Genomic DNA, 25,877 nt, shown 5'->3' on the forward strand with positions numbered 1-25,877 from the left:
CAGGGGACTTTCATCTGCCCCCTGTGCTAACATAGGTGACACGAAGCAGATGTCGTAAGTCTCGCGATCACAACTTAAATATGTTATCTTGATGGTGTTTTCCATTTACCTACTTTAGATCTGCTCAAATGCATAAGGAAACAGACAAACACGCAACGACAGTCGTAACCGTAGGTACTGAAAACATCTTTTGGAGCAGCGTTCTTTGGTCTCGCCAGAGTACACAGCTTGTACGCGCATTGTGTGTAACCATGCATAAAAGTTATAATTGAATCAATATATGGCAGAAATCTTCACAAAACGAAAGTTTTGGATCAAGTGAGTTTTCTGCTGTCTTTGAGTGTGTGTGTGAGTGTTTCTTGAGCGTCTAATTGTTTTCGATTATTTGCAAAAAATCGAGTAATGTATTATCGACTCGATGATTGTGGCATGTGAAGCAATAGACTGAGTAACAGAAGCACTCATGGACGGCAACAGAAGGCAGGGCTCAAGGCGAACAACAAAGTGCAAATTTGAAGCATTATTATTGTTTCGCAGCATAGGATTTCATGTGTGGTTCTAGGAGATGCTAATGTCTCCTTCGCCTTCCTTAAAAATGCACATATTCATCACAACATGCATGTATAACGCACACTGAGCATGGAACTCGTTAGTATTTTTAGCAAAATACACAATTATACAAAATCTATTTATTTTGATAAGAACTCCATCGACGAACAACAGTTTATATCGAAAAACGATGAACTACAAGTTAAAAAGAGAAGTAAAGCAATATAAAGGTTGCACATATTCATGTATGCAGAAGTTGTGGTATATCTAAGCAAAACATGTATCATGGGCCCTTAGGGGTGCCCGAGTTCCTCAACGAAACAGCAAAAACAAATATTTTAAAAATCAAATGTAAAATATTGTTCGATAGATCAGCCTTCTCTGCTCGCCTTATTTGCCATATTAATGTGAGCGAAAAACAACATACTACTATATGCAGATTAGCCAGGTTTTTCCTATCGTGTCAATAGAAGTTCTGCAAACGCTCGGTCACGCGTCTGTAAGCCGCTGCAGGTGGCGAGGCCATGCCGGGGTACAACCAAAGGCAAGCGCTCTTCGGTATGATGAACAGTCTTCTCGATTCTTCTTCTTTATCACATTTTGTGCGAAAAGAACATTATCTCCCATTTTTCTGTTGCCGACAAGGTTAATAAGAATATCAATGATTCTTATTGCAAGAAATTAATTTGTGATTGTCCAAAAATTTCTGGACAGAGAAACTTTGTACCTTCAACCAAACTATGTAAATTTAATCTGTCGTCTTGCTGATTTTCTCTGTCCTCTTTAACACACGTTTGGGCAATCTCTTGATAAACACAATATTGCAGAAACAAAGTGATACTGTAAATAAATAAAATGCTTAAAATCCGTACATGCACATAAATGATTATTTGATAGAGGGCTATTATATTTACTCTTATAAATGTTAAATATAAACATTTTAACAGAACAATAAACATTATTTAAATGAAACCAGGCAGAAATGACCAACTTACGGTATATGTAAATTCCATTATGAAACTTCATTTTTGCTTTTGGTACGCACGAAATGTGAAAAAGCAGAGTAAACATCGAAACTTTGCTGAAAATTGTGAACTGTTATTAATTCCTCCTTTATTGTCACAGAAAAATATATTTAATTGATTTAATTTCAATAACCATTTTGACATTTACAATGTTTAAATCGATCGATTTCCTTCTCAGCTGTTGTTTACCACAGAGCTCCTAATATCTGTGACGTGGGTGACACGTAGCAAATGTCGTAATAAAATATCTCGCGATCACAAATTGTGCGCAATACACCACATATTCTGTTGCTGACAAGGTCAATTATGATTTTTCATTGTTTAACTTTACTGAAGTGACCTCGGGTTTCCTGAAGACGCTTATTTGATTAAAAGAGTTTATAAAGATCGATTAGCAAAACTGCGTTTTTCAGTGCGCCTTACATTGATGACATGTCGGTTGCCACGTATAGAATGTCTCAGTAAAACGTGTCGCGATCGAAAAAATAACACATTATCTAGACCGTATTTTACATACCTGCCTTTCGATATGCTGAAATGTAGAAATGAAACCAAGAAGAGGTGTTGAAGAAGTTTGGTCACGTGGTTTTAAATATCTTTACAATACCAGGGTTGTTACTGAATCGACAGGTATGACACCATTGTACGCAATGTGGTAACAGGTAAAATTGATGGACGTCCGAGAAAACAAATTCTACGCGACAAAGTGTGAACTATGACCGTGCTCTTGTTCGTGAACACGCCTCTCCAGCTCTTTTTTGCGCAGGTCCTGCTATTATAACTTAATTGTAACATTATTTACCTTTCCTGATCGGCTGGCCTAATACGGAATAAGTAGACTTGCCCCGTGGGCATATAAATATCAAACAGAATAAGGAATGAACCTCTGCAGACTGAACGGTGGTACGCTGGTGCTTAGATCGTGCAGTGAACGCCTTGCCCCTTGCTTGGCCGGACAGTAACTGCTCTGGGGAGACAAGCCAAGCGACTTAGGGCCAGTCTACGGAATAAGGTACCACTTCGCAGTTTGTACGCCATACATGCGCACGGACAAATTTATGGGGCACACAAACCTCCGAATTAAAGTTATTTGCCCGATGAAAATTAAACTCCTTCTTTGTAATTTTTATGAGACGCGATGCAGTTTGCGGTCCTTAAATAACAAATAAAGGAAAATATATCACTTCTAACGAGCCCAAATCATCGTTTAAGTCCTAAAGGTTGTACTGGGGAATAAAAAGGACGCGCAATTTCACGAACAAATTCTGTGTACAAATGCACATGGAAATTTACGTATTTCTATGCGCGTTTGCGCAGGAGATTTTGTTTGTACCGCGGTCGACTCGACTTGACTTCCGGTAAGTGACCTGCGGGATCGCTGGCTATTTGTTCCCCGGGATTTGTTCATTCTTTTCATGTACTTTGAGTCTCTTATTTTTGCCAGTCGGAAAGTGTACAGTCGCCTGGGAGATGTGAGTAGCTACCGTACGTTGTAAGTCGGAATGCGATCAAAATTTGCTGAATTGTTGACTAAACTGTAGGCTAATGTTGTACTTTTAGTCAACCTCAAATCAGTAGTGCGCATAATAAACGAGTTTCATTTCTACATGTAGATGCTATACTTAAGAGTATTCCCGTTGTCCAAAAATTTTTAGCTCACATTTGGTATATGTATGTAAACCACGGAAAGCTCATATGGAAAATCGGATCTGTCTGTCTGTCTGTCAGTATGTATGTATGTATGTATGTATGTATGTATGTATGTATGTATGTATGTATGTATGTATGTATGTATGCATGCATGCATGCATGTGTGTATGTATGTATGTATGTATGCTTGTATGTATGTATGTATGTATGTATGTATGTATGCTTGTATGTATGCATGTCCGTCCACATAAAAAAAAACTCAAAAACAGCAGCATCCATTATCTAGTATTTGGTGTAAAGATGCACCCATGGGTGGATATGTGAATTATTCAAACGTCAGCTTATATGTCAATATCAACAATATGTGAATGAGGTACGAAAAGGAAAAAATCCAGCAAATTCCTAAAACTCTGTAACCAGAGGTCAGATTAAGGTAGTATGCACCTCGAAAAAGTGAGAGACCTAAACGTTTGCTCAAACTTTCCTGAAAGGCTGAGCCTCCCTTTAAAACGGCGCTAAGCTATGACGGCGTTCATTGTGTAAGTGGACACCAAATAGGCAACACCCTGGCACACACACTCCAGAAAATGCCACTTTTTAGTTTTCCGGCGGGAAAAACGCAGACAGACTGTCAAGCGGTTAGCGCGAAGCTGCTGCTGATCGAATCGCGCGAACTCTGTGGTTATATTCAAATTCTAACGCCTGGAAGACGAGTTTTATAGGAAATTCGCGCATTGGTGGTGGGGAATCAGTGACCGATGGCGATTTGAACTGACCGTCAATCAAACATCTGTATAAATTCTGTTTGCAAGATTAGCAAAAGGTGCCAAAAAGTTGAGATCAGTTTGTGAAATTAATATTATAGAAATCAAACATCGTATTGACCAAGTGTTTGACAGGGAGGAAAACTCCACTAATGCGAGAACCTGGGTATGAAAATTGCGGCTTTAAGGCAGGTATCTTTCAACCATTCTCTTTCAAATACGGCGGTTTCAATCGGGTTCGAACTCACAACGTACGGTACCCAGTCACCTAGCGGAGAAGCCACAGACAAAACCGCTCGGCCAAATCCCCAATCTCAAAAAGATTGGTTCAATAACCGAGCTAAGGTGTAATCAAGGATAAAAATCGGGGGCCACCATGCAAATTTTTGTACTAGAGAAACAAATAAGTCAATGTTTACCAATATTTTAAATTCGAAATGGCCACCATCCCTGTTTAACTCTTATTTCAAAAAACTAAGCCGGTGAAATGTTTTCTTACACCAAGAGCTTAAAAATGAAGCCCCACAAGTGGTATATTATAAAGAATTTTTTAAGTTTGATAGTCCGAAAATCTGTCCCCGAGGCGCATTCTACCTTAAGTTGAAACTTGGTATGCAGGGTGCTTTAGGTAACCTTACTTAGGTGTATTCAACTGGTGAAATTTGCATGTTTGTATTTTGGGGGCATTTTTTCCCTGTTTTTGGTCGAAAAATCTTCTCTGAAAAACCTAGTCCGATTGCTGTAAAAATTTGGACGCATGTTCCACGTGGTCACCTCAGCCAGGTTTGTACAAATTGAGGCGAACTTTTCATATTTGTAATTTTTGGGCAATTTCCCCATGTTTGGTCAAAACATCTTCTCTGAACCCGCTTGTCTAATTGCTCTGAATTTGGTGTGCATGTCAAGGGTTGATCTAGTCAGCTTTGTTGAAATGGTTATGAAGTTTTTGTATTTGTATTTTTGGGCACCTGTCAAGCTGTTTTGAAAGTCTATATGAGGTCCTTTAGTTTGATCTACACGAGTTTTGTTCATATCATGAAGAAACAGTGCATTGTTGTATTTTGATTGAATAGTCTGGTTGCAAAATCTTGAGAACCACTTCACGTTATTTGGTCTGTAGATGCATGCTGAACAGTAGATAGGAATTCGTTCAAATGAAGTTTTCATTACCAAAATTGCAAATGAGCAGAAACGCTGAAAAATGATTTTTAAGTCTTGTATAAAAACAGGGCCAATGTAATCACTATTTTAGTCTGTATATGTCAGTCCGTCTATCTATCTATCCTTCCATTCATCCGTCAGTCTGTCCTTAAACCAAGTTCGTGGAGCTCATAACTCAAAATCACTACATCAAATGTGACCAGCTTAGACAGGTAGAATGTTTAGATGTTTATCCATAACAGAATGAAATCTTGTTGATATGAACAGCAGCATAAGAAAAACATATCATTATGATTTTTCATAAAATGCAATATTTATATTGACGAGAGAGTTACCAATTTGGTATTAGTTACATATATCGATAGGGACAATGTATGTGATATTTTGGTTAATATGACATCAAATCAATTCCAGCAATCGTTATCATTCAAAGCAAGTAAATCAATAGGTCCAAGAAACAATACACTGACAAAATCAATCATGCAATCTCGAACCACTAGTCAAGTGGTGGTACCAGGTGTCCGGAGTGCGTAAGCATATCCTGCTAGCATGCTGCACCCGTCAAGATTGAACTAAAATGGCAAAGTAATTGTACGGTAATTCAGTTAGCTGCCAAATTACTGTTCTGAATCAATAGTGTCCCTCATCATCTGAGTAACAGATTTGTCATATTTGGATATAAGATCTCCATATCTACCATAGAACTTCTTAAATGATCTAGCCAACCTACCGTGTGAAAATCCCTGTCTCGCTACCTTTAAGACTAAAAGGCTGTGTCTCACTTGAAAGTCTTCATATGAATCACAAGCTCTACAGTATCTCAGGGGTTGAAACAATTTTATTGTTACAATGTTATTGTCATGTAGACACAAAGACCAACAATCTTTAAATGTTCTGCATATGCAATATAAGTAAATTACTTAGACACCACAAACAAACAAAGACGTTTAACGCCATCACATCTAAAAGGATAATTTGCTTCATCCCTAACTTGTCGATTGTGTGTATTATGTTTCGCGAATGAAGCATGCTATATATTGAAGAGGAAAATAATTTTTTTCGTATTTTGTACGAGAGATAATACAAGAAAAAAAACAACACTTTCATTGACACATGATCTAAATCTTAATTAGGGTCTAATTGAAGGAAAATGCTACTTTGATAACATTACCAATATTCTATCTAAAAAGGTATGATGTATATAGTTATTGTAATACAAGGAAACTATAGGTGCGATCCCTTCAGTTGCAAAATGAGTAAGGGTGCCTTTTAATTCAGGTAACCAGTAGGTTGATTTTTTGTCGTACAATAACCGATCGATATCACTTCATGGTATTTTGTCATCCTGATTCCAGATAAACTACGATGAAATGCTACAACCCTGTCGTTTAAATAATTTTTCAAGAGTTTCACAAGTAAATCCAGTTATATTAGTCAGAGTATTTAAATATATGAACTTATCTACAAATGGTTTGCGCATGTCATGTTTGAATTTTCATAATGGAGGGCCTATAACCTGATTAAAGTCAAATCTGTATATTTAAGTCATCGCTTGTGCTAGCCTTTAATAATGGTAGACAAACTTGATTTATAATTTGCGGTAAAGTTTTCACCATTAAAGCATGCTATAATTCTCATTTTAAAATTATGGCTAATTTCATTTCAATAAACTGTTCATGTTACTTTAGTTTTGTGTGTACAAGCGTAAAGCATTGATAACTTGTTGTACCGTTACATTCCTAAAGTGACATTTGGCAAAAATTAGTGTTTGAGAGCTGTTACGTAAACAATAAAAAATAAAGAGCCCTTAGAAACACATTTTATATTACAAGCATTTACGCATATTTAGTAAAATAAGTTTACGACGGATTGCTACGCAATCATGCATGCATACATCTTCTAATGTGTACCTGTCATGTCATCAATAACAATTGTAAATGCCTCGTGATGTATCGACATATTCATAACCGTTTTGTAAGTTTACATTACTTTATTATTATCATTATCACGGCTGTTACTACACAGCACCTGCAGGAAGCAGGAATATCTATAATAACAGGTCAGTTGATCTATGTAATGATGTTACATCCACACAAATGAATCTCATTGTAGAACACCACTAGGACAAACTTGGACTCCATTCTGCATACAATCCTGATTGTTGTAAGATATTGCAAATTATTTAAAGTTTTTTTTAATCAGGTTTTGGCTTTTTACTTTACATATGTAAGCACAATCTAAGGGGCAACATATAAAGAGTATTTTTGATGCTTTCCATCCAACATATAAGCTGTGTTTCCGTCAAGATGAATCAAATGATTATGGACTTCAAATGCTGTCAATACAACTCGTAGAGCGTTCTATGCTTATCCTGTCTTCTCTTTTGTCGATCTACGTCGTTTCTTTGGAGGTTCACCGTCGTCTTGTGTCTGATTAGAAAACCAAAAAGGTAACAAAAGACATTCTTAAAGCAGTATTTTTACAATAAAGGCATTTTTTGTTATTGAAGCAACCCGAAACATCCATCGCGCAAGAGGAATGTTCATATTGCTAGTTTTGGTGAATGTGATCTATGACACCAATCTCTTACTCCCATTTGGTATGCAGCCAACTTATTTACAAAGATTTTTTAATTCTGTCTCATCCAACACCATATAAAGATGGAACATGAGGTGATCAGTTTGTTTCAGCAATAGCTTTCGATTACGAGATCAACGGGATACGGTGTAATACTAATTATATTACAGCTTTGTGAATACCAGTATATTTTGTTACGTCATCCCCAGATTATTACTGATAATGTATCCAATTAACCAGTATTATGGGCCCAGATGTTTTCAACATGTAAATTGAACGGAAATGCCAAAACTATCAAACAAAGGTACTACTGTACTCCCTCCCGGCCTATAATGGTCTCAAGCAAACATTGCATCCATAATGTAGGCTGTTTCGCTTCGTACGCGATGTTGTGCAAAGTTTACTTTTGTCCATTATGGTAGGGGTGTTTACATTATTGCGTAAATAATTGATGATCACTGCATAATGCACACCCAGCATGTGATATATTTCATATTAAGACAAAATTTTACTCTCGTTTCTATCATTGCTTACCTCAATTATAAACTGATTGACCTTGTTCTCTTTCAACTTGGCGTACTTTGAAAATTTTCCATATCCAATTGTACCACTGCTGACCTCAGACGATGGTTTCTTGCCATCTTCTTTCTTCCTTTTTTCGCCGTAAACAACCATTTTCACGCCACTCTCAAAGATATTAAAAGCACAGTGGTTGCACGGTTCCTTCGTTGAGAAGAGTACAGTCTTTTCATCTTTGTGGTTAATACCGATCTTGTTGCTACAATCACAAATATAATATAAATCAGAGCTTCGCGGAAAAAATGATATAAAACATAATTTTCTGTAAAATTAGTCGTATTTGACGACAACATGTGACAAAACTCCTTGCATACTGTTTCACAAATCCTTTTTGAAGACATATGTTAGAGTTGTCTGGACAAATGCTATCAAAAGTACTTTGATATTTAATTTTTCAGCAGAAATTAGCTAAAAGTTTGAACAACATGCATTGAAAACAAATCTGATGTCTAGGTCTTAGTGTTGTGTGCAGATAAGAATGGACCGTGAAATTGATCTAAATGTTATCACACTTGTATAATTGGTTTGTAATGTCGTTTCAAAATTTACTACAGGATCGGTAATTTTAGTTGAGTTGCGGCAAACAACGGACAGATGATAGTGTTGTTTCACAGTAGGCTTCCGCTGTAATTGTTGAGATAAAGCAATAAAGTAGGAACTGACGTGTGTGTAGGGTAAAGATTTCCTGACTTTCTATCCCCGTACATTTCGACAACTTTCTCACGTACTGCTTCTGGCGTATGTACACCTCTTTTCCTGTGGATCATGATTTTTTTGCCAAAGAACTTCATACAATGCAAAGGCAACAAGAGTCTAATGACAACTAGACTCTGACTCAGCTGTGATACAATGTAACTCAGAGCGGCAGTATATAAGGAATGTAATATGATTCTGTGTATGTGAAGTGCACTGCAAAGTGTACTCCCTGGTGTGTGTTTATTATGGGTCCATAAAAGCTCTCTGATTTTCACCGCAGTTATAACAAGTCAATGCAACTTCTGGGGCAAGTTTTGGAACAACTTTACAAACCAATTACACAAGTGTGGCAACATTTAGATCAATTTCGCTGTCCGTTCTTATCAGCATATCAGTGTAACGCCAAGTTAAACTGTGGAAAGGTTGTCCGCTAAGTTATAATATGATAATATTACAGAGCATAACAGAATTACATATCTTATCATATCATCTCTTATAGTATTTGAAAGGTTATTGCCGTATATCCTATTCCTATGTCGTACCAGCATGAGTGTCATTTTTGCAGCGTTTGTCTCATGTCTTCCGAAGTACAAATAACAAGAATGCTGATAAGACAAAAGCAACACAACAACACGTAATAACCGGTTAATCATACACCCATGCCAAGCATTTGACAAATGACAGGGAAAACTTAAATGTCAGTCCTTACTCCGCCACTGTGAACAGCCTTTCTTCATCAACTTCTACTGACGTGTACACCACAACACGCGACAATTCCTCCATATCTCAATGAACACTGGAAGGAATAACCAGGCTCAACAAATGCCACACGGGAGAACATTTATGATATGTTATGACATTCATTATCAATCCAAAGTTCTCCTCAGCTTTAAGAATCTCCGGCTGTCGTTTGCGCCCGATCGTTGTACGAAGCGGAGAGATATGGTCATTTCGTTTGTTTGCGCCGAGTGTTGCCATGTTAAGGTTTCCTGAAAATGTTGGAATCCCCGTAATTAATTCCACGTAATTTCGTAATATCTTGAAACTCAGGAATCAACCCCTCACCTGGCGCTGAAGATCAGTTGACACTTTATAATTGGTTTAAATGTCAATTGCAAACAGTCATCCTTTCAGTTACCAAGTTCACGAGCTGAACTTTAGTATCGACAGGTGTCAATCAAAATGTTACAAAAAGCTTCATTTTGTTGGCTAAGTTATACCACCCTCCGTACTTGACAGGTATAAATCAAACCGTTTCCAAAATGCAACATTTCGCGCGCGAGCCCTGCCTATGCCGTTGCATGTCTTGATTCTCTCCGCCCTTCGCTACTACACACTAGCTAGCGTGACCTGGCTCATCTCTGCGTCAGCCGGCGTGACTGGCTCAGCCACTGTTAGAACTTGTATTGTTAACATTTTTTAGATATTTTGGGGCAGTAAATTACACAACTAAATGGTCAGAGGTAAATAACATGAAATTGAACCCAGACAAAACAAAAGACATGTTAATCTGTTTTAGGAAAGACAAACCAGACATTCCAAATATTGTCATAAATGGATTGGTCATAGAAAGGGTAAAGGTCCAAAAACTCCTTGGAGTTATGATAAATGATACACTGTCTTGGTCTGATCACATTAATTACATTTACAACAAAGCTTCAAAACGTCTGTATTTTCTCAATCTCCTTAAAAGATCAGGGTTGAGCACAAAGCATTTACAAACATACTACATGTCAATCATAAGACCCGTGGTCGAGTATGCATGTCCCTTATGGCATAATGGCCTCACATCAGACCAAAGCACCCTTCTTGAATCAGTTCAAAAGAGAGCATTTCGAATCATATATCCAGGGAAGTCATACCAAGAATCTATTACAAATAAATGCAACACATTGCATCAGAGAAGAGAGAAGTTATGTCGTTCTTTCTTTCATAAAATTTGTATTGATACTGACAAGTTGAACTACTTAATCAACCCAGTGTCCACCAGAAAGACACGTCACTCTAAACAATATGCTACCCCTAGGTGTCGTACACAAAGGTTTAAGAATAGTTTTATCCCCTACGCTCTTTACAATTATCAAAGATAGCTTTCCTTTTTATATGTATGTGCTTTTTGAACCACTTTTTGTGATTTTTATGACTTTTAACAATGCAATTTTAATATGCACCTTTTAATCTGTGTAATTATCAGAATTCAACCTGTCTATACTTCTATGGATCTGGTTGCAAAAACGTTTAATAAATAATAAAATTGATACAGAGATTGGTTACTGATTCTCCGCCCTCAACTATTTCATTTTCACGTTGTATATCAGATAAGCTACCGGGTCAGTCACAATCAGGGTGGTCTAGAGTGTTTCACTTTTGTCAAAATTTCATCTTGTAGAAACATATCTAAATTTACTAAATTCACAAAGCTTAAGGTTTGGTACATATTTGCTTGAAAAGTTGTGAACCAAACTTTCTCAGTATTTCCATGGCAACCAGTTCTTTATTGTGTTGACACACCGTCACGGACACTACAAAATATTATGAGTTGATGGAGAAATAACATAGTAGACTATACAACATTTGTACAAATATTCTTTTTAAAAGTTTAACCAGAAAATATATACATCTGTTGTAGAAAATAAGGTGAATGTATCAGGATTTTACCCAGCTTTGCATGATTTCCTGCAAAATGATTTGTTACGAAAAAAAAAGAATTTTCATTTTTTTCTCCCCATGAGCTTATGATTCCTCTAGTTTACAGATTTGCCCTTTAGTACATTTAAATTATTTTTACTGCAATTGTTGAAGTCTTTAGAAAACATTAATAGTATTTGCAGCAAAATTTTGCTCATTTTTTGTTAGTTTTCTAGTCATTTTTGTAGTATGGTAAAAGCGTCACGGACACTACACATTCAGGAATATGTGTGTGAAACAAACTATTGTTTATTATAACCAGTAAACCTGTAAAAACAGTAAAATTATGAATCATAAGCTCATGGGGAGAAAAAATGAAAGAATTGATTACAAACAAATCAAAAACATATTATTAAGGAAGTTTGACATAAAGAATATTTTTAGTACTGGTATTTTTCAATAACCAGAAAATTTTATCAGAAATACAACACTGAATGAAAAATTCTTGAGATAACTGGTATGTAGACAATGATAACTGGTATGTAGAAAATGCTATACAATGCAAAACTGTCCTAGTAACACTATAAAGTGAACAATAAATGATTTACTGAACATTTGGTTTCCAACATATTATTGTGATCTGTATTTCAGTAGCGTCACGGACACTACACATTTGAATACTTAAAGGGGCAACTTCTTTATCAGTTTTAACAGACAATATTAAACACAAATTCTCTATATCAGAAGTCTAATTAAAGTCATGAAAAGTATAATTTAATACTCTCTTGCCACTCACAGTGATATTTGTAGGTGACTGGAGTATTTTAAGTATAAGGGGGAAAGAGGTTGCACATCTGACTATTAATGGTGGTACTGCAGTAGTGTGGGCTCCATTATGGATCTTTGTCAATAGTGATGTATATAAGGGGAGGATTTATGTCCCGTAATGTTATTTTTCTGTTTTATCCCCGTGTTGCATTATAAGGTTGTATTATTTGCGTTTGATAAAATTTCAGTCGTGTGTTGTTTGTTTATGGAAAGCTATGGCGAGACATAGTCGGATCTAGCATGTGGTGTCTTTTGAATGCTGTGATCCTGAAATCAATGTTTCAAAACCCAAGTGTGTGGTTTCTCCTCAGTCGCAAAGTCCTGTCTTTCCTAAGATGTTATGTCAGATATTTTAATTTTTATATGCTTGTTCTTGTTGTCGTTTTCATGTGTTATTGGCTTAAAAATAAAGCCAATATTTCCATATTTTTATCTTGTGTTGAGATTTTTTGTGAATTTTGTTTTTGACAAGTGTGTCTTTTATGTTTTGTTTCTTTTGTAGGCTGTTATTGGGGGTTCAGGGAAAAGGGTTTTTAATGTTTTGTTCTTTTCAAGTTCCTCCCAATATTTGCAAGACTTTCTTTCAAGTCTTTTGTTTTAATGTATGGCCTATATGTTGTTGTGAAGATTAGATCATTTTTTTTTTCCTTCTTTATTTTTCTTGTACTTTTTGTTGAGTTCAATTCCTGTGTTTGATTTCTGTTGTAATTCTAGTTATTTCATTTTTCGTGTATTCTCTGTAAATTAATTGGCTTGTAAAGAAATCAACTATCTCCTTGAAATCGTTTGGGTCATTGGATGTAGAGAAGTATCTGAGAATTTCACCTTCAATTAGTCCTTTAAAATTTGATTTGGGTAACATGATTCTCTGTGCAGGTATTGGAATGTTCCAATTAGTTTTGTGTGGGTTTTAATATCCAAAATATTTTTTTGGTTGTGCCTTGGGCCCTTCAAAATTTTGACGTCGAGAAATGTTATTTTTTCTAGTGATTTCTTAACCGTAAATTTAAATGTTGGGTGCATTTTGTTTATTCTATGGCTGAACTCTGCCAGTTGGTTTTGTGTTCCAGTAAAAATTATGAAAATGTCATTTCTGAATCTTTTCCAAAAGTGAATCACATTTTGGTATTCAGAGATGATTTCCATTTCCAGTTTATGAAATGCAATCATGGCAATCCCAAGCAATGCATTTCAGCCCATTAAACAGCCACATATTTGGCGGTAGAATTCATTGTTGAATAGCCCAAAGACTTGAAAGAAAGTCTTGCAAAATACTGGCAGGAACTTGAAAAGGACGAACCATTAAAAATCCTTTTCCAAAAGCAACCAATTATAACCCACAAAAAGAAACAAGAACATAAAAGACACACTTGTCAAAACAAAGTTCACAAAAAGAGACAAAACGTTTACAATAATCTCAACACAAGATAAAAATATAGAAATATTGATGTTATTTGAAGCCAGTAACACGTGAAAACATTAACATCAACAAGTATAACAAAAACAACAAAATATCTGACACAACAACTTAGGAAAGACAGAACTTTGCGACTGAGGAGAAACCACACACTTGGGTTTCCAAACAGATTTCAGGATCACAGCATTCAATAGACACCACATGATAGATCCGACACACGATTGAAATTTCATCAAAAACTTATAATACAGCCTTATAATGCAAACAAAGGCTTAAAACAGAAAAATAATTTTAAGGGATATAAACCCTCCCCTTATATACATCACTGTTGATATAGATCCGTAACGGAGCCAACTCTACTGCAGCACCATGATAAATAGTCAAATGTGCAACCACTTACACTTCTTATATATCGCCATAGCTTTCCCTTAACAAACAACACACGATTGAAATTTCATCAAACACTAATAATACAGCCTTATAATGCAAACAAAGGGTTAAAACAGAAAAATAATTTGAAGGGACATAAACCCTCCCCTTATATGCATCACTGTTGACAGAGATCTGTACTGGAGCTAACACTACTGCAGCATCATCATAAATAGTCAGATTTGCAACCACTTTCCCCCTTATATAATTCAAAAACACATTTTCTTTTGTTTTTAAAATGATTTATTATGGTCTATGAAGTTTACTTTAGATGTCAGGTGAATTTAAATGTAAATGCAGTAAAAAATGGTTAACCACTTGTTAGGTGTAGTGTCCGTGACATGAAGCCAGTTGCAAATGGAAAGTGGTTTAATGTGAAAGTAAATTAGTTTGTTCAATGTTAAACCTTAATTTCACTATAATAACATTTCTATCTTAAAGTTATATTGGGAAATAACTGATAACACTGTTTCTGTCCCTTTTTTAAAACCCCTATAACGTTATTTCCTAGGACAGTTTTTTAACATTACAATCTTGATAGGTACAAAAACATCTTTCACTGGTTTAATATATTTCATTTGATGTCTTACTCAAAAACTAAGTTACTCTCTTATAAAAATGTAATTTCAGCCGGTAAACAATAGAATTACCAGCTTAAATCACCGTTACAAGAAATGTATGGATTTGGTGTCACGGACACTACGGCTTTCACGGACACTACGGCTTTCACGGACACTACATTTGGCCCCTCTTTGATATACTGAAACAATACAGGTGGTAAATGGATTATAAATTTATAACACATAATGAAGGCAAACGGGGACACTTTGGCTAATGACATCAGATCTGAATATGGCTGAAAGTTATGAGGGTGTGACGAACACTTCAAAATTTTGGGACAAAAAATGTGGGCAACTTTCATGATTTGTCATTCATGATCAATACGTTGACCCTATAAACATTTAGTACCAACCATTCACAGTTGGTCTTCCAATCAAATAGATGTCTTAGGAAACATTCTAGGGTAATGTTTTCCAAGTGATAATTGAGAGATAAATCAATGCTGTTGTCAAAATAAAAAAGCGTAACGACACACCAATTTCACTTGTTATCACGCCATTTCCATTCAAATCCATGTATTAAGATGAAATAACTTGCAAAAGAAAGAAGAAATGCTATGTAATACTTTAAATATTCTGAATAATCGAAAAAATTAATCTAACAGTTTCAAAAAGTGAGTTTAAAAAATGTGCTTTCAGATGAAACAGCGTCAACGCCCATTTTGACCCATTTTTAGGGTACTTTTTTCACTACTCAGCTAAAATCATCACAAAAACTCCATTTTATCGATGGGGCCTGTTTGGTTCTACTTGTTGTTATATATTAAGAACAATGTTTCATAAATTTTGCTCAACATGTTTTTATATTAGAGCGTAACATGTCGAAATCTGTCTAGAGCACCCTGATTGTGACTGACCCGTACACATTATCAATGCTGAATGCTCTGAGTTGGTTTTAAAATGTCGCAACCTGAGAAAATATTATTTATCAATTTTCTACCACCTAAAAACACAATATAATGCAATCGTGTGTCCCAAACAATGCGTGTACGTAGCGTCCAACCAATTTATTGAAAATTGAAAATTGAAATCAACTTCAAAATGCTATTTTCATTTTAATGAAATAAGAACCAATTTTTAATATTCGTTTTTTCAGACAAAATTTTTATTTTACCTATTTTTTCGGCACGGTTTTCGCGGCCAATCATTTCTCAAAAATATTAAAAAGCATTTTAGCACAAAAAGCGTTATTTAAAAGATTGAAATAGAATTTTATTTTTCATATTCATCTTAATTGAAAATACCAATTGACAGACCAATTTTAATAAAGCTTCTATTATTTGGTTATTAATGAAACATAACTCTGTTTCGCCTTGTTCATATTTTGAATCCGAAATCCAATTATCAGTGAAAACAAAATGAAATTTAATCTATTAATTCTATTTATTTCTTAAATTTCAAAATCACGTGTTCTGGATTATTTTTAAGGAAAGTTGCTTGTTTTCATATTATAATTTGTATCCTAAAACGATGTTTTCATTTTCAACAAAACAAAAAAAATCATTACCAGTATCAAAATATTACCTAATCTTAAAATAAAAAAATAGTACTATTTTCAAGATTCGTAAAATTTATTACGGGACATTGTACGTATTTGATGAAGAACAAAATGGAGAGAAAGGAAACTCTTTGAAATAAAATCATGTCTTACCGATTTAAGGGGAATTTGCAATTTTACTTTGGTGCGTGCGAAAATTAGAAATTGAAAAGTGAAAATTGTAAGTTTCAACCTTTTTCATTTTTTTGAAAATGGTCGAAAGACGACTCATTTGAATTGCTGTTCCCGGCCCTCTACCGTCCAGTGGGTGAGCAGCATCAATGCGTACGAGACTACCGGTTTCCGCAACGCATACTTGTTCCCGCGCTTACTGCAGGTGCTGCGGTAGACTGGCCACCGAAGACGATATAAAGGAAATTGAGGGCAACTCCACACATTAGCCCTACGAGTATGGCGAGAGTGTCCCGGCTTTGGCTACGTCGCCTCCCACTGCGTAGCCAAAGCCGGACACTCTCGCCATACTCGTAGGACTACTCCACACATCGGCCCTACCAAGATTGTTTAGTATTACGATGTGGTGAATAAAAGTATCATTGCATTTATTTTGTGTGGAATACATGGCGAGACACCGGTGAATCGATAGTGCTTTGACTCTAGTCATGTGATCTGGGTCCCCGGTAAACCGGTCTGTTGATTGAGTGATTCGTCTTAACGGTGTTTCGGAACCAAAAATGGGGTTCCTTCATCAGTCACTCTCTTGTTTTGTATCCCCTCCGCTTGGTTGTGTGATGAAGTCATCTTCGTCCTCGAGGAGGAGAAGCCAGATTCGTTATTGAGAGAGTTCAGAGAGTTAGCCACTCTATTGACTGACTATAGTGAGCGATCCGGTGTGTGGTGCGCGACCCAGCATCGACCGGAGTTTCTGGACGCTTATAAGGATTTTTGTTTTTAGGGCATATTTTGAGCGTTGCTAGTGCTCGTTATGTTAACAGTAAATGTTGTACTTAAGGGGTGGACCATTTGATATCCTGGGGGGCTTGGAAGATTGGTGGAGAGCCATTATTTTTTTCCCCACGTGCTTCACCATGAATTATTTTTTTTCTACAGGGTATATGCTGGCAACCTTTTTTTCACTTTCCTTCTTCGAGATATATTTTTTTTTACAAAATTTCGGTGCAATGTTTGTTTGCTTGGTTTTTCACACCCAGTAACAAGATGCTGTTCTATCGCACACAGACTATATTCAAGAAACTAAATGAAGTTATGTAAATACATGTACATTTTGATTCACTTTACAAAAACATATTTGTAAAATCATGTACATTTATGGCATTTACTTGTCAGTGTTGTCCTTACATTGAAAGTAGCTCGGTAATTTAAGAAAGTAGACGGGTGGACTGCGAGGGAGCGAAGCGACTGAGTGGCGAGTGAGCGTAGCGAACGAGGGGGGGAGAGGCGCGAGAGGGGGGTGTCCCCCCTCTCGCAAGGCGAAAAATGAAATTTTGGAGTGGAAATGGTTTTCTCTGGTGGCATCCGAGGTGACATTTCTGACTGAAACAGTACTTTTGTTGTGTGTCTTAGACGTGGCTCACATACAACAAAACAAACAAACATGATTTTGTTTTGTTTGTATTATTTATGACACACTTATGGTTTATTTGCAGTGAAGATGTAACATTTAATCTTAAATCACCTGCTGTCTGCTCATTTCATTGCCCATTTCCCATTCTTCATTACCACATAGTAGTTTCCCCAAAACCATCAAACTCATTCAATTCTAATCAAAACACATTCGCTTTTGTTAAGAAAAACATTGGTAAGATAATTCACTATAACAGTGTTCGCATTTACGAATAAAACAAGCGTATATAGAAAACTCATAACAATGAAAAAATGTGTAGAGAGTCGATCCGATGCGTAATAATATTACACATTCGATTGAGTCTCTACGCATTTTTCATTGTTATGAGTTTTCTATACGCAAACGATAATAGTAAAATGTTTGCAGGCTGTCTCTCTTCTTGTGGTATTTTGACAAAATCCTTACATTCAGATTTACACATTTCTGGAAAACACTGGTGAGCAATTTCAATTTCAGCATACTTCCTCTAATCAGAAGGTCATGTATACTGTACAATTGTTCATATTCAGTTATTGTTCCTCAAGCTTGAAATGGTTTATGCTTTATAAAACTCCAGAGCTACTGCTTGATTTTTATTGATGCTGCAGTGTGCATCGAACAATTGCCAAGATTTTTTTTTCCGAGTCGCAATGGTCCATAATTTTTTTTCCATCAGCCACTTAAAGCCAGATTTTTTTTTTCGAGCAACTCCACCTGGCATCTTTTTTTTTCCCCAAATCTTCCAAGCCCCCCCCCCCAGGATATCAAATGGTCCACCCCTAATCATTGATCATTGTTCGGCGTGTGGCGTCGCTTAATTTCATGTATTTCACAAAATCTGCGCACTGATCTCTCGCTTAATCCTGACAGATTATGATCAGGAAACAAGTCTTTCAAAGTACATGCTATCTCGCGGTGTGTTTTACTTTCAAAAAGAACCATTTGCCGCATAAACTCTTCAGAGACTAAGGAAGACACTGAAGACAACTCCATTTTAAATTTACCGCAGTTCTTGCGTTGACGAAAGCCGGAAATCTCGCACGCATCGCTGCTCGCCCACTGGCCGGTAGAGGGCCAGGAACAGCAAAGAAATTGAAATAACATGCAAGTCGTTTTTCGACCATTTTGAAAAAAATGAAAATGGTTGAAACTTACCATTTTCAATTTTTCCAATTTTCGCAAGTAACAAAATTAACAGCGAATTCATTTTAAATTAGTTGTACATGATTTAGTATTAACGAGTTTCGATTCTCATCATTTTTGTTCTCCTTCAAATGTCAAAATTATCCTATATTTTATATTTTACAAAAATCGGAAGAAATACCATTTTTGTTATGTTAAGATAGAATAAAGTTGAAGACTTGAAATTATTTTTTTGCTTTGTTGAGAATGGCAACATCATTTTTAAAAAATGAATTAAAATCAAATATGAAACAAGGAACGTTCAATAAAAGTAAACCCGAACTTGTGTCTTCAAATCTTATGAATGAAACAGAATTAATTGATTAAAGCTTAATTTGTGTTTACTGAAAATTGCTTTTCGGATTCAAAATATAAAGAAGGCGAAACAGAATTTTTTTCATTAATAATGAAATAGCAGAAGCTTTATTTAAAACGGGCCGTCAATCGTTTTTTTTTAACGAAGATAAAAATGAAAAATAATTTTCGATTTGAAACATTTCAAATGTTGCTTTCTATGCCAAAAGGCTGTTTAATATTTTTGGGAATTGATTGGCCGCGAAAACCGTACCAAAAATCGGTAAAATAAAAATTTTGTCTGCAAAAACGAATATTAAAAATTGGTTGTTATTTCATTCAAATGAAAATTGCATTTTGAAGGTGATTTCAATTTTCAATTTTCAATAAATTGGTTGGACGCTACGTACACGCATTCAATACAAACATATATAAACGAGAGTGTAGAGCGAGGATACTTTTAGTTTTTACTATCTGTCTCAAGATTGCAGGATGTGTGAAACTTTAATTACATATAATTAGTATAGGTAATTGTACGCGTTCGAGTGTGTTTACAATTCTAAACCTAACGGCTTTAGGTGGCATGTTGTAAAACGAGGCCGAAGGCCGAGTGCGGTTTACAACTTGCCAGCTAAAGCCGTGTGGTTTAGAATTGTAAACACACGAGAACCTGTACAATTACCTACTTATACCACGAAAAAAGATGAAATTTGAAAAATTTCATGACCTAGTTGTGTGATGCTACCAGAATGATCAATTTGCATTGCGCCTTAAAACACCTGGTGTCATTAGGGATTCAAATTCTGACACAATAGCATAGTATAATACAGCTTTCTTATTGGCTAAGGAAACGAGCACAATTAACGGCAAGGGGGGGGCTGGAAGAGAAAATATGTGGTGTATATATTTTTTACAGCCCCCCCCCTAACACCAGCAAAAATTTTAGTGGCCCCAATCATCGGCAACAAAATTTTTGTGCCCCCCCCCCCTCCAAAAAAAAAGAAAGATTACATAGGTACAAAGTTGTACACATATATATCTAATCTTTATAACTTTTAATATATGCTTTAGTGAAAACAACATTCTTGCATCCTTGAAATAAATAATAAACAAATAAATATATAAATAATAACAATCAAAATAACATGTGTTCAAGCTTTACTACTTGTAACACCTACAGCTACTTTTCAGTATTGTGTTGTGCTATTTTAATCTCAAAGATTGATGAAATTACCAAATACCTCATAAACAATCTACAAGTTCATTCAGTGCTGTTATAGTTGTTATAGTTGAAGCATTGATTTAGACATGAATTATTTGTAATGATGACAGTGTTCAGTGCACATCTCCAAGTTAGTCTAACAAGCTGAATATTGTGCATTTCATCATACTCTGAGTAAAATAAGAACTTCAAGTGAAACACACAGAAAACAAAATACGAAACCAGATATGAACTGAAAATGTTCACGTGTTTCATTATATACCAGTTATGTGTAAATTTGAACCTTTGCCACATGTTTGCAACTTCATTGAAAGTATTATGATCAACATAATGAACAATAATCACCGCCGATTAATTCTAAAAGGTCATGAAGTATACAAATATGTAGTTAGCTGAAATAAAAATATTAAAGTTCTTTGACTGCTGTCATTGTATCACCATTTTATATAGCAAGTGTAATTACCGTTGGCCAAGTCATTCAAGCCATATATGCCGAGCTGTGAAAGCTCATTAGATATGCAAATTATAAATTAGCTGACATGAAAATGTGAAATGACTTTCGATATTGTTTTAACCAGGTATAATCATCAATGTACATAGCATGTTTTGCCAACTTTGATCAAGTCAATCCCAGTATACATCCCTAATAAGCAAAGTTCATAAATATGTAAATTAGGAATTGACTTAAGTAAAAATGCTTAATGATTGTCAATAATGTTGTATCATGGTATCTGCAATATATGTAGCAAGTTTTGTCAACTTTGGTCAAGTCAATTCAGATATATATCTCTAATTAGGAAAGTTCATTAAATATGCAAATTAGGAATTGGCTGAAGAGAAAATTCTTGATGACTTTCAATAATATTGTATTATAGTGTCTTTAATGTACACAGCAAGTTTCATCAATTTTGATCAAGTCAATTCAGATAAATATCCCTAATTATGAAAATTCATTTAATATGCAAATTAGGAATTGGTTGAATTAAAAATGTCTTTTGACTTTTGTTATGTAGGTCATTACACACACTCATCATGACCTGAGTTCAATTAGTCTAGAACATTCTCAAGGTCACTGCCCTTAATGACCTCACAACCTTGAATTCAATTAGTCATGTTTAGAATGTTCTGGAAATTCAGTTAGCTGTGTAAGAGAGATAATTTTAGAACAGTAATTAGCATGTCAATAAAAGTTCTAGATTGTTCTTATATGCCCTTATGTAAGCACATGTGTATAAAAGGGACGTGCACAGCTTCCAGTCAGACTTTTGGGATAGTGTCTCTTGTGTGTTACTACATGTGTTTGGAAACCCAGCAGTAGTCATTCTCAAGACTTTTCAAGACCTTCACTGCCAACGCTGGATTTATACTGTGGACTTTGTGCAACTTCAAGCCTGCAAGCCAAAGGACTGTTCATTCATCCGACAGACTGTTACAACTCTGAGACTGGAGCTTTGCCGTCCCAGCTGAGATAAGTAGTCTGTACACTTTTAAAGCTTGTACTCTATCCCTGACTTAGCAATTAGTTTTATTTTCGTAATAAATTTTGTTTAAACGTTAACTGCTGAGTTCACCCTTTTGTTCGTTTTCTCTGCACGTAACAAAATTGGGGGCTCGTCCGGGATACGAATATTTTGATCCGTTTGACAACATTTTGACAGCTTTTTCAAAACTACTGTATACTGTGAACTCAGCGAAATTTAATCATGGCGGAATTTAAACCAGAGGAAATGGATGACCTTGATCAGGACACATTTGATTCCCTCAGAAAAGACGACCTCATAACACTGGCCAATTTCCTTAAAGTAGAAGTCAAAAGATCTATGCGCAAGAGGGAAATACAGTACCGTATTGCCAAACATCTAGCTGATTTAGGCCAATGAGGGATTCATCCTGAAAGATTATGAGCCAGAGTCTGCCTTTGAACTAAGAAAATTAGAAATACAGGCAGATTTGGAGCTTAAAAAATTGGCATTAGAAAAAGAAAAAGAATTACAAATGAAAGAAAAAGAATTGCAAATGGAAGAAAGACAGAAAAAAAAAGAAAGGCAGGAAAGATTAGAAATGGAAGAAAGACAGAGAGAAAAAGAATTGCGATTAGAAGAACAGCGATTACAGGTAGAAATAAAACGTTTAGAGCTTGGACAGTCAGGAAAATTCTTCCCTTCAGACAAGGTTGACATCACTAAGCATTTTAGGTTAGTTCCCCCTTTCCAAGAAAAGGATGTTGATAAATATTTCCTTCATTTTGAGAAAATTGCTCAGAGTCTGAATTGGCCTAAGGAGTCCTGGTCTATGCTTTTGCAGAGTGCTTTGGTGGGTAAAGCCAGAGAAATTTATATTCAGTTGTCAGTAGAGCAGGCTTCAAATTATGATTCTGTGAAGGAATTAATTCTCAAGGGATATGAGTTGGTGCCTGAAGCTTACTGTCAGAAATTTAGGGATTGTGAGAAGGTGAAGGATCAAACTTATGTTGAATTTGCTCGAACAAAAGAACAACTGTTCGACCGTTGGTGTTCTTCGTGAAAAGGTCAGTCAGAATTATGACAAATTACGACAACTTGTTTTGATTGAGGAATTTAAAGAGGCACTCCCATTTGGTAACATTTTTAAAACACATTTTTTTAATGCCAACGGTCGATATTTGACGTGGCGACTGCGCGCGGATCGCGAGATATCGATAAAAACATGTCATTTCCAGAGCGTATTTTTCACATCCCGAAGTTTTACGATCGTTTCTGATTATGACCCGAAATCCCCCGAAGGTTTGTTGTTGTGCTGATTGACGATATTCTAGGGAGTCCATAATAAGTTCGAACGAAATTTTACCTCCCACTGCGACGACTTTATATACAGCATTATGTCTTTACCACAGGTCAGTTTTTGAAAACGTCTTCTTAGCTTTTGTCGTTTTCATCATTCTAAATCAGTTGTATTATATTTTAACCAATACCACATAAATATCAATTTTATGTGTAAAATATTAGCCGCCTCCGATGATAACATTTTGTCGTCTGCCACACAGGTTCGCCGCGCGTGGTATGCGCCTATGCATACCATGCGGTGGCCGCTATGTATCAACCGCACGTAACTGGGCTAGTCACCTATGCGAATTCTGGTGGAATCAGCAAAAATTGTTTTTTGTTTTTTCACCAAGTCAGTAAGACTCAGCTTTCTCCCACGGGGCATGACCGATCACCGACCAAAGTGGCACTGTGACGTACAGCAGCGTCAGTGTAGACTTGTACTCCATTGCTTAGTTGACAATGGCCCCAGTGCCGAACGTTCGATGTTCGGAAGCTGAATTTAGGTGGGCCACCGGAATTCAAACTTTTACTTTTTTGAAGACATGTTTTTATCGATATCTCGCGATCCGCGCGCAGTCGCCACGTCAAATATCGACCGTTGGCACTAAAAACATGTGTTTTAAAAATGTTACCAAGTGGGAGTGCCACTTTAAGAGGTGCATTCGGAGTGACATCAAGACGTTTATCAATGAACAAAAGGCAGATACATTGAGGTTGCTGCACGTTTGGCCGATGATTATTCATTGACCCACAAATCTTCATTTCTCAGCAAACCATCCCAGTCCTTTTCATACAGAAACAATACAGGTAAATTTAACTCCTCCTTTTCATTCAAGAATTTCTCAAAGGAGAGTAGAAAATCAAATGACAGCTGTTCACAGAGTTCAAGTAACACTCCCACATCATCAGATCCCAAGTCTCAATCTCCTTCTGACAAACAGTTCGGTACACTTTCTTGTATTATTGTGAGAAAGACGGCCATTTAATGTCAGAGTGTTTCAATTGAAAAGAAAACGTGAAGGTCAAAGTGGTCAAAGTGGATCTAAGCCCACTGGCTTTATTTCTTCATCATCTCAATTAGAGTCTAATAATGTGTGCAACACATTTTCTGAGGTTAAACCCCTCTTATCCCCAATTAATGAGGTCAAGGTAAATTCTTCTCAAGATAGCATTATGGGTATTTTGAACCATTTATTCATGATGGTTTTATATCACTTTCTAGTGATTTTTCTTCCGTTACCCCTGTCAAAATTTTAAGAGATACCGGGGCTTCCCAGTCTCTTTTGTTGGCAGATACCCTGCCGTTTTCTGAAAAGTCATTTTCAGGTTCTAAAGTTCTTATTAAGGGGGTAGATTGCAATGACTTCATTCCTGTTCCTCTCCATAATGTCTATTTATCTTCAGACTTTGTTTCTGGACCTGTGACTTTAGGTATTAGGCCTTTTTTGCCTTTTGAAGGGATTCACCTTCTTCTTGGAAACGACCTTGCTGGGGACAAGGTCATTACTAATCCACTTGTGACTGATAATCCTAGTTTAGATCAGAATCCAGAGCCAATAGAAGAGGAAATTCCCGGCTTTTCCCTTTATGTGCTATTACTCGAGCCATGTCAAAGAAAACTTCTGAGAATCAAAATATTCTCAAAAATAATGTCACAGATGTTGACTTAAATGACACCTTTCTTAGTCAGGTAGTTGACACGGATCATTTCGTTATCCCTCGTGGATTTGAAACTTCCAGTAAAACTTCTGCTGACCAAAGTCAGACATTTTCTAGATCAAATCTCATTGCAGAACAACACAAAGACCCAGATATTTTGTCTTTGTTTGACAGGGTAGATGATGAAGGTAAAGCTTCAGATAGCTCTGTTTCGTATTATACAAAATCTGGTATTCTCATGCGTAAATGGAGACCTCCAGACGTTTTGGTTGATGACGATTGGGCTATAAAACATCAAATTGTGGTTCCAAAGCCCTACCGTGCTGAAATATTGCGCCTGGCCCAAGAACCCCCCTGGGTTGGTCACTTAGGAGTCAGGAAAAGTTATCATGAAATTCTCAGCCACTTTTATTGGCCTAATCTCAGGCAGGATGTAGCACATTTCTGTAAAACTTGTCACACATGTCAAATGGTAGGAAAGCCAAATCAGACCATTCCAAAGGCCCCTTTACAGCCAATTCCTGCATTTCAATAACCATTTAGTAGGATTCTAATAGACTGTGTTGGGCCCCTACCAAAAACAAGATCAGGAAATGAGTACATGCTGACAATTATGTGTACATCAACTCGGTTCCCAGAAGCCATACCACTGAGAAACATAAAGACAAAGACTA

At 36.2% G+C, this 25,877-nt stretch overlaps 2 protein-coding genes across 2 annotated transcripts in view; both read right to left on the minus strand.

Annotated features, from left to right (window-relative positions):
* Positions 1-25,877, minus strand: part of LOC139149488 (cytidine and dCMP deaminase domain-containing protein 1-like) — a 91,519-nt gene that overhangs the window by 26,445 nt on the left and 39,197 nt on the right. The window lies entirely within an intron of this gene.
* Positions 6,949-25,877, minus strand: part of LOC139149487 (cytidine and dCMP deaminase domain-containing protein 1-like) — a 696,744-nt gene continuing 677,815 nt past the window's right edge. Inside the window, exons 7-8 of the mRNA XM_070721260.1 lie at positions 8,261-8,504; positions 6,949-7,578 (exon numbers count right to left, since the gene is read on the minus strand). Coding sequence (XP_070577361.1) covers positions 7,516-7,578; positions 8,261-8,504 — 307 coding nt within the window. The 3' untranslated portion in view covers positions 6,949-7,515. The remainder of the gene's footprint in view (positions 7,579-8,260; positions 8,505-25,877) is intronic.

Source organism: Ptychodera flava, chromosome 14 (genome assembly GCF_041260155.1).
Source record: "Ptychodera flava strain L36383 chromosome 14, AS_Pfla_20210202, whole genome shotgun sequence".
In the NCBI taxonomy this organism is placed as follows: domain Eukaryota; kingdom Metazoa; phylum Hemichordata; class Enteropneusta; family Ptychoderidae; genus Ptychodera; species Ptychodera flava.